Here is a 13258-nt window from a genome sequence, read left to right as displayed (position 1 = left end):
GAGCCTTGAAAAGTCTGCCCTCATTATAATCTGAAATCTTCAAGTTTTTCAGGATAATTTCTGTCACTTTCCATCCTGGATGCTGAAAACAAATAATGATGCTCTACAGGTACCTGTTTCTTTCCAATATTGATGAAAAACAGCCCAAACAATGAATTTACATTAAGGGTAAGGCAGACAGCACTAAGGAATATCAACAGAAACCACAGCATTTTCCTACACAGTTCCAAGCAGAAAAATGGGTATTTAAGGCCAGAATTTAATATAAGAGGAACATTTTTATATTGTAAGGTAATGAAAGATCTCAGCATGAAAGCTTCTCTTTATTCTAAATTGAGGTTGGACTAATGGAGGTCACAAATAAAAGAAGGTGATGGCAGCACAAACCAGCAAAATAATTTTCCCTATTAAACATTCTGTTCCTTTAAGGCACAGGGAGGCTTTGTGGAATTTGTGTTTTGTAAAGGACTTAAAAGTCTTACTGAAAACAAAAAGCAAATACATGAAAACTGGTAACAAAGTAATTTCTGAGGCATTATTTTCCAGAATTTAATTCAGTAACCCATGCTCCTTTAGCAACATGACAAGTACATCATTATTACAGCAGTCCAAGCAATTTCCTTGTCAGCAGCAACACCTAACAAAATTCCTTTAAAGCAAGTGGAAAGTACACAGAATATAAATTCAAATTCCATTAAAGAGTTTAAAGGAACAATCAAAATCAGTTACAAGGAAAAAAAAAATCATTATAACTTTAATTTTTCAACCCTGTTGAGGTTCTTAGTGTCAAAACACTGGATGAACTTCATGGTCTTTCAAACCTTGATTGTTTTTTTGTTTGAAATCCAATTTCCATGAGCACCTCGAGGCTAAATAATTTTCATTGGCCTCAATTCAAGCTGTTTGGTTTTTGTAGATGTTCTTGGGTTAATCACAAGCAATTACACAAATAAGACACCAACTTCTACATTCCTACAGTTCCATGGGAAGTAAACACAAGTAAATTAGAAGCTGATTTCTTTCTCTCTCTCTGAAACAAAAAGAAGTTCAGTAAGTTCAAACTCAAAAGGCTCCTGAGTGGCTGCAGCAGAGAAATAAAATTAATAATAAAAAATTATTAATTGCAATAAAATTATAGGTTTTTTAAATTCTGTAGGCGAAATTCCTGAAATTTCACTGCCTTACCGGGTGTCTTTGTTCCTGTTGCTGTCTGCAAAGATCAGCTGCTGCAGGACACAGGCTTGGACAGCAGCCAGAACCCCACATGGGCCACCCTGGGGAAAATGGGACACTCCATGAGCAAAAAAGTGATGGATGCTGGGGAAAAGCCCTGTGAGCCCCCACCCAGCCCAAAGCCATCCTTTCATCCCTCTCTCTGCAGCCAGGACTTGACAGAGCTCTCTGTGCCTCTGGGGTTTTGTGCAAGCCAATGAAAATCAAGGTTTTTAAGTGTTTTTGTGGCTCCTGCCCATTTTTCCTGAAAATACCAAGACATCTATAATGTTAAAAGAAATGTGGGGTTTTATTGAAATCTGGGATATATGAACTAAAAACCTCCTGATCCCTACTGAGCTGCAGTTTAATCTTCAGAGAGAAATCAAATCTGAGTGTTTTCCAAGCCTTGCTCTTGTACCTCCTCTCAGCAACCTCCAGTTCCCACCAGCATCACTAAACAAAGATTTCAGGTTTCAGGACAGCCCTCTGCACCTCAGACCCTCCCTCTCTCCCTCTCACTTTCAAGAGGAAGAAAAAGAAGAAATTTGAATCCTTCAAGTTATCAGTCTCAGAGGAAATAAATCACAATACCAAGAAATGCCATATTAAGTTTAAATTTTATGGATTTATAGCTGGTTTTGGGCTACAAGCAGGACAGAAGGTGACATCACAGACACCACAATGTCACCCATCAAACTCCTCTCAAACCCTGCAGGAGAAAGGAAAGGGCAGCCTGCAGTGTCACTATTGGACACAAAATGAGTACACAGAATCTTGGTAAGTTCAAAAGAGAAAAAGAGAAAGTTTTATTTGAGCATTTGGTATTTATAGAATTCTAAAGGTGACCGTAGATTGGAGGATGGAATTACCACTTCTCTAACCACACTGGTCAAATTAACAGTCCATCAATTCTCTTCTCCCACAAAGAAGAATGCAAAACAATCATTGTTTACATGAACAGTGCGTGAGAACTCCAGTAGAAATATGTAAATATTAACAGAAGGTTAAAGAAGTTTTATGAGAACTTTAAAACTTTCAAAAGAGCTATAAAACAAAAATTAACAGTTTAAAAATCAGGGCAACACTGCAGTTTTCACACAGCAATGTGATTAAAAAATCAGTTTAATTCTCTGATTGTCTTAAATGCAGCCCCAAGTGAACCTGCAGGTAAATGCAGTATGGAAATTAGAATAGCTTAGATATTGACACCTTCTCATTTCTCATTTGTATTAGACATACTCTGCTTCTCTAGATTTATTTAAGTAACTGATGAATGAATAATCTGAAATATATCAAGAAGAACAGCAAGGTTTGTGTCAGTCCATCAAGCCTCTCAGTGAAAAAAAGAAATAACAGGATTTATTCTAAATATCTACTTATAGCACCACAAAAGCTTAACATAAGAAAGAAATGAATAGTTGTTGAGCTGAATTGAATTTTGGAAGTGAGGAGGAAATATATTAACAAGCTGAAACACAATTTAAGCACAACACCATTCCTGCACTGGAATTCATGCTGGGGAATTTAATGGTGACTGGAAGTGATGAGATATCCTTTCTGCAGGCTGGAAACACCAAAGTGACTTTTACTGTGGGCCAGTGACCAACACTGCCATGGTTCCTTTTGGAGTTTAAATTAAGATTTAGTATCTTCTTTTTCCACTGGGCTTTGTGAGATAAGCAGCTTTCTTCTGAGACCACCAGCCTAATGAAATATTTAACTAGACTAGGGTAAGTTAATTAAACAGCTTAATGACATGTTTATTAGCCATTGTCCTTGCCTCAAAGCCTCTCTTCCTCTCATTTCTGTATAATGGTCTGCTTCTCTCAGGCCACATAAAGATTTTCTGCATCAGCACAGAGACTTTAATGAGTGTTTTGAAAAGAGGAGCCTACAAGTATTTACTGAATTCCTCAGATCCCTGCTCCTGAGGGGAGAGACCTTGTGTGGACACCCCAGGAGCAAGGGCACAGCCCCAGGGCTGCCACAAAGGCATCACAAAGCTGGGGAGGATCCATGGCATCCAAGGGATCTGGTGGATTTTTGTGGAGGAGGTTTTGCAGTGGTTTCTATGACCTGAAAGAAGTTTGATGGGAGGATCCATGTTAACCCCTGAAAGAGTTTCTTGCCAAGGTCATTGACAGGGAAACCAGGAAAGAGAGAAGGATAAATAAGTGAAAACTGCAATGAGCACTTTGTTTGTCTCTTCTGACCAATGAGTAACGTGTAAACTTAGGAGTTTTTTAAGAATGTATAAGGAGCATGCATGCAATAATGAAAAGGGTTTGAAGCCTTCTGAAATTGGAGTGTTGTTTTGTATTGTCTCCATCTCAACCAGGACAGATTTTGGGGGCAGCTCCATGACCCTGTGGCACAAGAGGGGTCCCTGGGCTGAGCCTGTGAAACCAAGGTGAGCAACACAGAGCAGAGAGGGGTGGAGCACTGTCTGGGAGCCAGGTGCTCAGGCAGGGTTGAAAGGGAGAGCTCAGAGAAGTCACTGGATGCCCTGGATTAGACAGCACCAAAAATCTCTCTGGATTGGGCTGGCCAGGCTGGCCCAAGTCATGGCTGGGTGGTTGTACCAGCTGTGGTCACCATGGGGACCTGCTGGACATTCCAGATCTGTCCACCTTATGGATATTGCTGGATGTTGCCCCAGGGCTGGCACAAAAGCATCAAGCAGCTGGGGAGGATCCATTTTTCCAAGGGATCTGGTGGATTTTGGGGGCAGCTCCATGACCCTGTGGCACAAGAGGGGTCCCTGGGCTGAGCCTGTGAAACCAAGGTGAGCAACACAGAGCAGAGAGGGCTGGAGCTCTGTCTGGGAGCCAAGTGCTCAGGCAGGGCTGAAAGGGAGAGCTCAGAGAAGTCACTGGATGCCCTGGATTGGAAATTACCAAAAATCCCTCTGGATTGGTGTAGTGGTTTTGGTTTGCCAATTTGAGATTTCCTGGCCAATGCACCAATGAGTGTGGTGGGTTCAGTGCTGGCCAAGCACCAGTGCACTCACTAGGATGTACTAGAATGTACTAATTTCCTGCTGTGAGGCACAATTAGGAGAAAGGCAAAGCAGACTCAAAATTTTAAAAGGGTATAAAGAACAATTTATGAACAGTAACTAAAAGAAAGAGCAATAAGAAGCAAATCAAAACTTTGAGGACACTTCTCCTCCCCCTACAACTTCTTCTTTCTTACTGACAATGTAAAGAAATAAAAGTTAAAATTTTCATTCAGTTTAAAACCTCTAGAAGAGTCTTTCTTTAGTTCATTTAAGTTCACTTTAGTTCACTTTCTTGTTAATATTCTGTGATGCAAAACCAGCACAATTGGGCACGTGCTGGCCAGGCTGGCCCAAGTCATGGCTGGGTGGTTGTACCAGCTGTGGTCACCACAGGGACCTGCTGGACATTCCAGACCTGTCCCCCTGCTGGATGTTGCCAGGGAATTGATGAAAACCTCGTTGCAGGGAGGAGCTGGGATCTTGTGGCTGCAGGAGAGGTGAGCCCAGCAGCAGTGCCAGTGTCCCAACGTGCCTGCAAGGTGTTTGTTCCTTTTATTTTAGGAATGAACCTCAGCACCTGACCCCAGCATCTCTCCATGTGATTTTCCTGGCAACTCTTGCTACATCTCATTTTTAGACAGATCAAACTGCATCTTTAATTTATTTTGCCCCACTTATCATTTTTCTCTTACACTCCACCCTTGATTTATGCTCTTTTATTCTTTTACCACCACCAGCTTTCAGCTGCAGTGGCTCCTCCTCCCCCCTGTGAATAATTCCCCATCACACACACAAAAATATTTGCACACTTTCTGCAGCTTTTTCACATTTTCTTCCATCCATCTCAAGCCTCCCATCACAACTTGACAAAGTGACAACATCCACTGGTTAACTAGAGTTTAAAGGAAGAGAAAAGTCTTTAGAAAACTAATTTTTTTTTTCACTGCTGACACACAGCCTTTGTAAAGTCAGTGTCAAAAGCAAAGATCACTGATAGGAAAGAATTTACAGTACCTTTTTCTGCACAATGCCATACTTTAGCTGTGGGATATTGTTAAATGTAAAACTCTGGATTTTCCATTCCTCACTGAAGCAACAAAGACTAGAGCCAAACAGAAGATTTTTTAATTCCTATAAAAGAAAGAAAAAAAAAAAATCTCATTTTAAAAACAAATCCAAAACACTGTAATTTGTAGAAAAGAAAGGAGGAGTGTGGAAGGGTAATGACTAACTGTACAACAATCCTCTTCTGTTTTATCCATACTGTAAATAGCAACACCCCAATGAAAAGGAGCAATATTTTCCTTTTCCTGCCATATTCCTTCCACTCATAATGCTGGGAGCTGCTCAGCACTGGAAAATATTTATGTCTAATGTCTGGGGCAGAGTTTCCCATGAAAGCATCCCAGTTCACTGCCTGAAATTTAGCAGCTGAAAGAGCAACCAATGGTGACATGAGGGAGAAAAGGACCCTCTACAAGACAAATGCTAATTAAATGCTTGATTTCTGTATTTCAGGTGGCACAAATCCACCTGTTGGCCCTGAACAACTGCAGACCATGGCTAGCAATAACCACACTGAATAAATTGCATTTATGCTAAAGCAGAGCTCAGGAAATAATAAAAAATAAAATACCCAGGGCTAGTAGAGTTACTCCAAGCTAATTGATCTAGAAATAAATTAGAAGACACCCATCCTCATTATTTGGTCTGGGATTTTTTTCCCCTCTGTCTGAATGGGAAGGAAAATAATTTAATAATTTCATCTCTGCTCAAAAGAGGGGAGATAAGCAAGGCAGAAACAGTGAGAGGGGAATAATAAACCACTGTCAGTTGAAAGGACTGGAGAATAAGCACATGAATAGGGGCATTAAAGAAATAATACAAGCTTAATTAATTAAAGTTACCATCTGTGCTTCAAGTGGGCTGCTGCATAAAGGTATTTTTCTGAATTTAGGCATCCCTAAATTTTTCACCTGGACAAGGAATAGACTCAGGAATACAGCACACATTCCAAAGTACAACACAGAGCCCACTGCAGCTTCGGCTAAGGAAACTCAAATAACAACCTCAAAAATCTATTTATAGTTATCATAATTAGTCTTACTTTTGCAAGAGAAATATCAATTGCTTTTGATACTATTTGAAGCATATAGAGTGTTGAAAGATCTGGGGTCTTATTAACTTCTCCAGTTGTCTCTTCATCCTCAACATCGACTGAAAGAAAAAGAAAAATCAAGTCTTGGATAGAAAGAATTGTTCTCCCCAGCACAGTCAGTGCTAGGGGCTCATCAACATGAAAATTAATATTTATTGTATTTATAAAAAGGAAAATACAGTTTTAGCTGGAAAGGGCAGATAAAAGTACACGAGCCAGCCTTTGTCTGATTACTTCTTTCTGACTTCTTTGTCTGTTTAGAAGTTTATAGCAAATGAAATTGCACTAAATCAACCTAGAGTTACAAAAGAAGCAACTCCTATGTATTTATTGGGCCACAGCTGCTCTGAACAATACAAAACATAACAAAAGCCAAACTGAAATTTGACATAACTTTACCCAAATCTAGGACTTCTTTCATCTGGTCTTCTTTACAGCCAGTAGATGTTGGGGACTTCCTACATGAAAATTAATCAAAAAAATTAATGATAATATGATATATATATGATAATATAATATTTCTCATTTTAAATGAGAAATGGTTTGAATAAACAATAAGAAATAGGGAGCATTCCCACACAAGGATATAACTCTCACATGTGTGTGTGCATATATATATATATATATATATATATTTATTTATATTTATATTTATATTTATAAAATAAATATCTGGTCTAAGAAATAAATGGACTTCGAGAAAAGGCTTTTTCAGTGGAAGAAAGCTGCACTCCAGGAGTTCATCAGGAAAAGCAACTAGCACAGAACAATGTCCTGTGTTTCATTCAGGATTTCAGTCCTGTTCCAGCATCAACCTCATTTCATCTGTGTGATATGGCAGATCAGATCAGAAAATAAAATTTAAATACCTGATAGGGATCAGGGTAAGATTCAAATTAGTTATTAAACTACTTGAAATATCCAAAAATAAAAATGGGTATAGGTCTTAGACTGGCTCCATTACCAGGGTATGTTTTTAATCCATTAAGAGGGATCAGTTGTTCAACTCCTCTTGTGATTTAATTGTATATTACACAATTAATCATTTAAAATTCTTATGAATAACTGCTAAAAGGACTAAGTATTTAAAGTTCTCTGTGGAGTCAGAGCTGAAATGAAACGTTAGAGATTTTTGGAAATGAAAAGGGTTTTATTCTTCCTGTTGAAATCACACCAAAATGAATTCAGAATCAAGGAAAACTTTTGAATAACCATTTCTAAAAATAGGAAAAATTGACTTTTTTTTTTCTTTTTTCCCAAAAAAGCTATACTGTATCATTGGCTTTTGCTTTGGAAAAAAAAGGAATTGCACTGACAATCCTTTCAAAAATAGAATGGAATAGTTTCCTCAGCAACATTCTTTGTATGCACGATATTACAGCAACAACTACTGTCATGTCACATATTTTCCATGAGCTTAATTTCCTTTTCAGAGTATGAAATAATACAATCAGAACACAGACATATCACACTCAGGATTTGCCCAGTTTAAAGGCATTTTGGCAGCTTTCTCACAGATAGTATTTGATACCATAAGAACAGAAACACTTCTCTTTTTAGCCATAAATAAGTTAAAGGACTGAGGGCAATGAAATGTGGGTGGCCCTGATTCAGGCCAGACAGAATGGAAATGAATCACCCACATTGTAGGAACTTCAGGTAAAAATAAATGGGAGGCCCAGCAGGTCAATAAAAAATAAGAGGACTGAGAGCAAATTTGTGTAGTGGCATAAGCAGCACTGAGCTCCCATAGAGTATTACTCTATTTTTATGTGATATAGAATTGAATAGAGTTCACTGTGTGTGTACAACACACTCAGATCTCCCCTTGGTGTTTCCTGACATGAATTTCAACTGAGATTCCCTTCCCATAGCTGCCTGCTATTATTTTCCTCTCTCCTGGTCAAATAATGGGTCTTAATGACAATAAATTCACCAATAAAATAATTTTGAGCCAAGTCAAGTCACTCAGGCATAACCAAAAGACACATTTTTGTTTTGTCTGAGATTGCACACTTTGCTCTCTTCTTTTCTAGTGCTTCTTCCCAGTAAATACATTTCTATTTAAGTTTGCATCTTCCAAGGTCAGGTTGGACAGGGCTGGAGCAAGCTGGTCTAGTGGGAGGTGTCCCTGCACATGACAGGGTGATCTTTAAGATCCTTTCCAAAAAAATCATTCTGACAATTAGTGATTCTGTGATTCTGACACTGAATGCAGCACTACAGTTTCCATTTCTAAATGAAAATACAGCCACCCATAGTACAATTCACATATAGCTCTCCTGGCACCAGTTTTTGAAGGGTTAATTTTCTCTGGAAAGTCTAAAAGATGTTGGTTCTAAACCTATTCCAGGAAGAACCAAGCCTGGGATGCAAAGTGCTCGGAATTCTCAAGGCTGAGAATTCTCATCAAGCTGAGGAAAGCGCTGACATCCAAGATTAATGTTGGGTGTTTTCTGCTTAAGTGGGGTATTTTTGCAGGTGGAGGTTCCCCTCCTTGAGGGGAACTTGTGTTTCTCAAAACAGCCAGGACATTTATTGCAATTTCCATTTCAGCAGAGGGCTGCTGCTCCAGGAAAATTTATTGTAGGTGTAAAACCAATTGGTTGGAACACTTAGGGAAGGGGGAAGTCATCCATCATGGCAGGAAAATGGGACAGGAAGAAAATATGTTTCATTCTAAACATACTATACAGTACTTTCTCTAAATATTTGAACATTCCTCTCTGGCCTCCAAGCATTGCAGGAAAATGGATTTACAGAGAAGAGCTGAACTCGCAGAGAGGGAGCTCCTTGGCACAATAATGGATGTGCACTCCAGCATTTCCTATTTACACCAACACTCACAAGAGGTCAAATAAACCAAGGGGCTTAAAAATTAAACATCAGTGGTTTTAAGGTGACTGTGGTGGCAAAACCCATTTTCATTGCCAGATTACAACAGCTTTTCTACTGGATGTATAATATGCAGACAAATCCAACAGTCTTGGAATAGTGAGTAAAATCTGCAGAGTAGATAATTAAAAAATAGCCTCTGTTGGTGTTTGCAAAAGGGTAAAAAAGGCCATTCTGTGTGGTGCAGCCTGTCACTGCTTTAGGGCACAATTACAAAATCAGAATTATTAGAAGAATTTGTAAAGATGCAAAGGACATGATCACAATTAAGGCCAGGCAATATTTTTCTACAGGAAAAAGGTCTTGTAATGAGAATTTAATATAAATTCTATCATGTTGGCAAGCCTGGTTGACAAAGGTAACAGAGGCTCATGCACTTAATTTTCCCTAATTTCCTTTTTAGTGAAGACCTGCATCTGATTTGATTTGAACACTTGCAGTATGAAAAATTAACTGGTAAATAAATGACAGATAGATTTGTGAAAACTGACAGATATAAAACAGGCAAATGAGAAACTTGGGTATTTTCTAATAAAAGTGGTCACTTCTGATAGAAATAGATTCCCTCACACATGAGTCTGCATTTGTCCCACTGAATTTTACTAACTGTGACAACGTGAAATCTTTGTTGGGAAGGTTTGTATATCAAAAAAGAATTACTATAATCACAGGTTCAGCTACAAGGTGGTTTAAGGTCCTAATAAGTTGGACACACCTGAACACAAAGCTCATCCATAGGCTATGAAAGCTACAAAATCAGAATTGTAATTAAAATGGAACTCCTACTGTTCTCCACCAGAGATTTTGGAGTGTAAAATTCCCCTTGGAATTTCCAAGGAGCACAGTAACACCTGTGTGAACTCACCATAATGTTCAGCAGCTCTAAACTGCTGTCAGCAAAATAAACAAGAATCAGTAATTTTTTTTTTTTTTTCAAAAGGAGACAAAATTCCACGAAATAAAAATGCACAGCACCCACAAGACACTACAAAGCACAGAAAAGGGTTACTAGATTTTGGCACTCAATTAATTCACAACACTGGAGATGAAACCAGCCCTCTGCTCTGTTCACCATCCATAAAGCACCCACTCTGTCTGGTTTGGGCCTTCAGTCCTTAGGCCATTTAATTTTTAAGGATGTGGAATATTTGTGGTCTTCATCCTGTCAGAAACCTCAGATTTTTAACAGTCCAAACTGCTGCAACCTGACTGGTATCAACAAATAAACTTCCTGAAAAGTAATATCAACTGTTAAACTTACAATGAGGATGGGGTATTCTCTTATCTCATCTTATTATTAAAAAAAAGGTGAATTCAAAAAACAGGTTATAGGTGAGCCCAAAGAGATTTTAGCTCCTGGTAAAGTAATCTTAGGGGTAAATAGAGGTAAAAAGAATTCCTTGTGCTACCTGCACATAACTGATTTTTTAAAGGAACAAGTAATTCCACAGAGTCATGGAATAGTTTGAGTTGGAACACACCTCCATGATCCTCTAATGCAAAGTCTCAACTGACTGACTGCATTTCAGGCAACAGTCTGGACCTCTCCAGATTTACCTCCTTTCCAAAAATAAAGAAATGATACAGAAGCCGTTTGTCATTTCCAGTAATTGCAATGTGCCACTTCCTATGGAGCGCTGGAAAAATACTAAAAGGGCAAATGGCAGCCCCACAGATGTTACACAGTGGGCTCTGCTGCCATAAATCCATTGGCACCACACCAAAGTCACAATAGTTTATAACTTTTATTTTAGGCCTTTTTTTCCGGTCCAAGCATTATGTTATAAAAGGTGTTATGCAACTTTGGGCACTTGAAGGTTTTCACTCCTGATCTGGCAACCATGAGCTGTCTTTTCATCCATGGGCGAGTTAAATCCACGTTTCCCACGGATGAGCCCGTTTTGTTTGACAGACATTCCTCTGCTGCCAGCTGGATGAGTCAAAGCCAGGCTGATCCCCTGGAGCAAGGGATCAGAACCCCTCCAGGAGGGTTTGGTTCCTCTCTCCAGGAAGGTGTGGCACTGTTCTCACCGTGTTTCCTGCCTCCAAACCCAGCCCGAAGGATTGGAGGAAGCTGGAAATGATGGAGAGTGTGGATGAAGGACAGTGCAGAGATCCCAGAAGGAAATGTGCCAACCTAAGTTACTCCTGGGATGCTCTCACTGTGTTGTCTGCCTCCAGACTCACTCCAAAACACTGGAGATGATGGAGAGAGTGGATGAAGGACAACACAGAGATCCCAAAGGCAGAAAGAAATGTGCCAACCTATCTTATTCCTGGGATGCTCCAGCACTGTTCTCACCGTGTTTCCTGCCTCCAGACTCACTCTAAAGGACTGGGGGAAGCTGGAAATGATGGAGAACGTGGATAAAGGACAAGGCAGAGATCCCAGGCAAACGCAGAAGGAAATGTGCCAACCTAAGTTGCTCCAGCACTGTTCTCACCCTGTTTCCTGCCTCCAAACCCACTCCAAAGCACTGGAGATGATGCAGAGCGTGACTGAAGGACAACACAGAGATCCCAGACAAAGGTGGAAGGAAATCACCAACGTAATTTGCTCCCAGGCTGCTGCAGCCCCGCATTCCTTTCCGCTCTTTCCTCTGGAACTCTGACTCAACCCCTACTTTCTAGAAACGCCACCCCAGCCCAAGGCATCCTCTTCCTCTGACAGTGGGAAAAACTGAATTGATTCCTCAGGCACTGCTCACACACACACTGAGAATCCTGGAATAATCTGAGGCTTTCTGGCTGGTTTTAAATGAGATCAAGTCCAAACAACCCAGCTGTGGGAGCTCAGTGCTCATTCCACAGAACAGGCTATCCCCGTGGTGAGGACTTTTAGGAACTGCTCAACACCTCCCAGGATCAAAACTTCATTACTCACCAAATTTCCAGGTATTATTTTACAGTGTCAGCCCATCCCACACACTGATTTTGTGCCTAACACTGAAATACTGCAGCCCACCAGGCAAACAATACAGAATATTCCTAGAAAACCTACTTTTACACCAAAATGCACAGTAGGAAAGACTGAAGCCAAGCAAATCTGCTGGGCAAATAATGTACATTACGTAACTTTACAAACTATTTTTCCTTTCAGTAGGAAATTTAATTTTAATTACAAAAAATAGCATTAAAACTGGAACGTCAATTAGTATTCCTTATGAAATGAGACATTCACACATTAACCTTCAACAGGCATTGAATTTTCCTGTTTCACTGCATCAAGAAATTACCAGTGCAGTCCAGAAAACTCCTGAGTTGCTTGTGCTCTGCTTTGTTGCTTACATTGACTGAGGGAACACCAAATCCTGCTCAGGACTTGCTCAGAAACTCATGGCCAATGTTCTCTGCCAATCTCCTAATGCAGATAAAGCCAGATTGTGGCTGGGGATGATGCAGGATAAAAAGATAGGAGAGGATATTTACAATTTTAGGCACTCAGTCATCTATAATTGACAGTTATTGGCTCAGTCTTCACATGGAAAATAAGCTTTTTTATTCCTGTTAATAATAGAGAGCACGAATATCAATCCTTTAAGGACCATAACACTTTCAAAATAATATTCTGAAAGCATTAGGGTCCTTATAATATTTATACAATAATATTTTGAAAGCGTCAGATATCTAAAAGAATAAAAAAACAAAACAGCTAAACAACCCTGAATTTTTAAAGGATTGAAGGAATTTGTTTAAAGATCTGTATATTTTTCCTCTAGGGATTTCCTATTTCTATAACAAATAGAACTATAACAAATAGAATAAATTTCTTTTTCTTTTGGAACATAAGAAAGAGAAAAAGCAGAATTTTCACTAACACAATGGGTTCACCCATACTGTGATTATATAATGCTGAGGACAAGGCCAGGAGCAGAAGGGGACAGTTCTTGCCCTATTATCTGAGATTCACAGTGTGACAATGTTAGAGACACCCCTAAATACATGGGGGAAATACAAAACAAATCAGTAAAACCTAATGGAAAAACAAC

At 39.4% G+C, this 13258-nt stretch overlaps 1 protein-coding gene across 4 annotated transcripts in view; it reads right to left on the bottom strand.

Moving 5' to 3' along the window:
* MINDY4 (MINDY lysine 48 deubiquitinase 4) overlaps window positions 1-13258 on the bottom strand; it is a 74295-nt gene that overhangs the window by 46381 nt on the left and 14656 nt on the right. For all 4 annotated transcript variants that reach the window (XM_021541859.2, XM_021541860.2, XM_077789618.1 and 1 more), the window contains exons 6-9: window positions 6774-6832; window positions 6324-6433; window positions 5231-5347; window positions 1186-1274 (exon numbers count right to left, since the gene is read on the bottom strand). In XM_021541859.2, the coding sequence (XP_021397534.2) occupies window positions 1186-1274; window positions 5231-5347; window positions 6324-6433; window positions 6774-6832 (375 nt within the window). The remainder of the gene's footprint in view (window positions 1-1185; window positions 1275-5230; window positions 5348-6323; window positions 6434-6773; window positions 6833-13258) is intronic.

This window comes from Lonchura striata, chromosome 1, assembly GCF_046129695.1.
Source record: "Lonchura striata isolate bLonStr1 chromosome 1, bLonStr1.mat, whole genome shotgun sequence".
NCBI classification, from domain to species: Eukaryota; Metazoa; Chordata; class Aves; order Passeriformes; family Estrildidae; genus Lonchura; species Lonchura striata.
The sequence above is the reverse complement of the archived record's forward strand: the minus strand, read 5'-3'. Positions and strand labels throughout refer to the sequence as shown.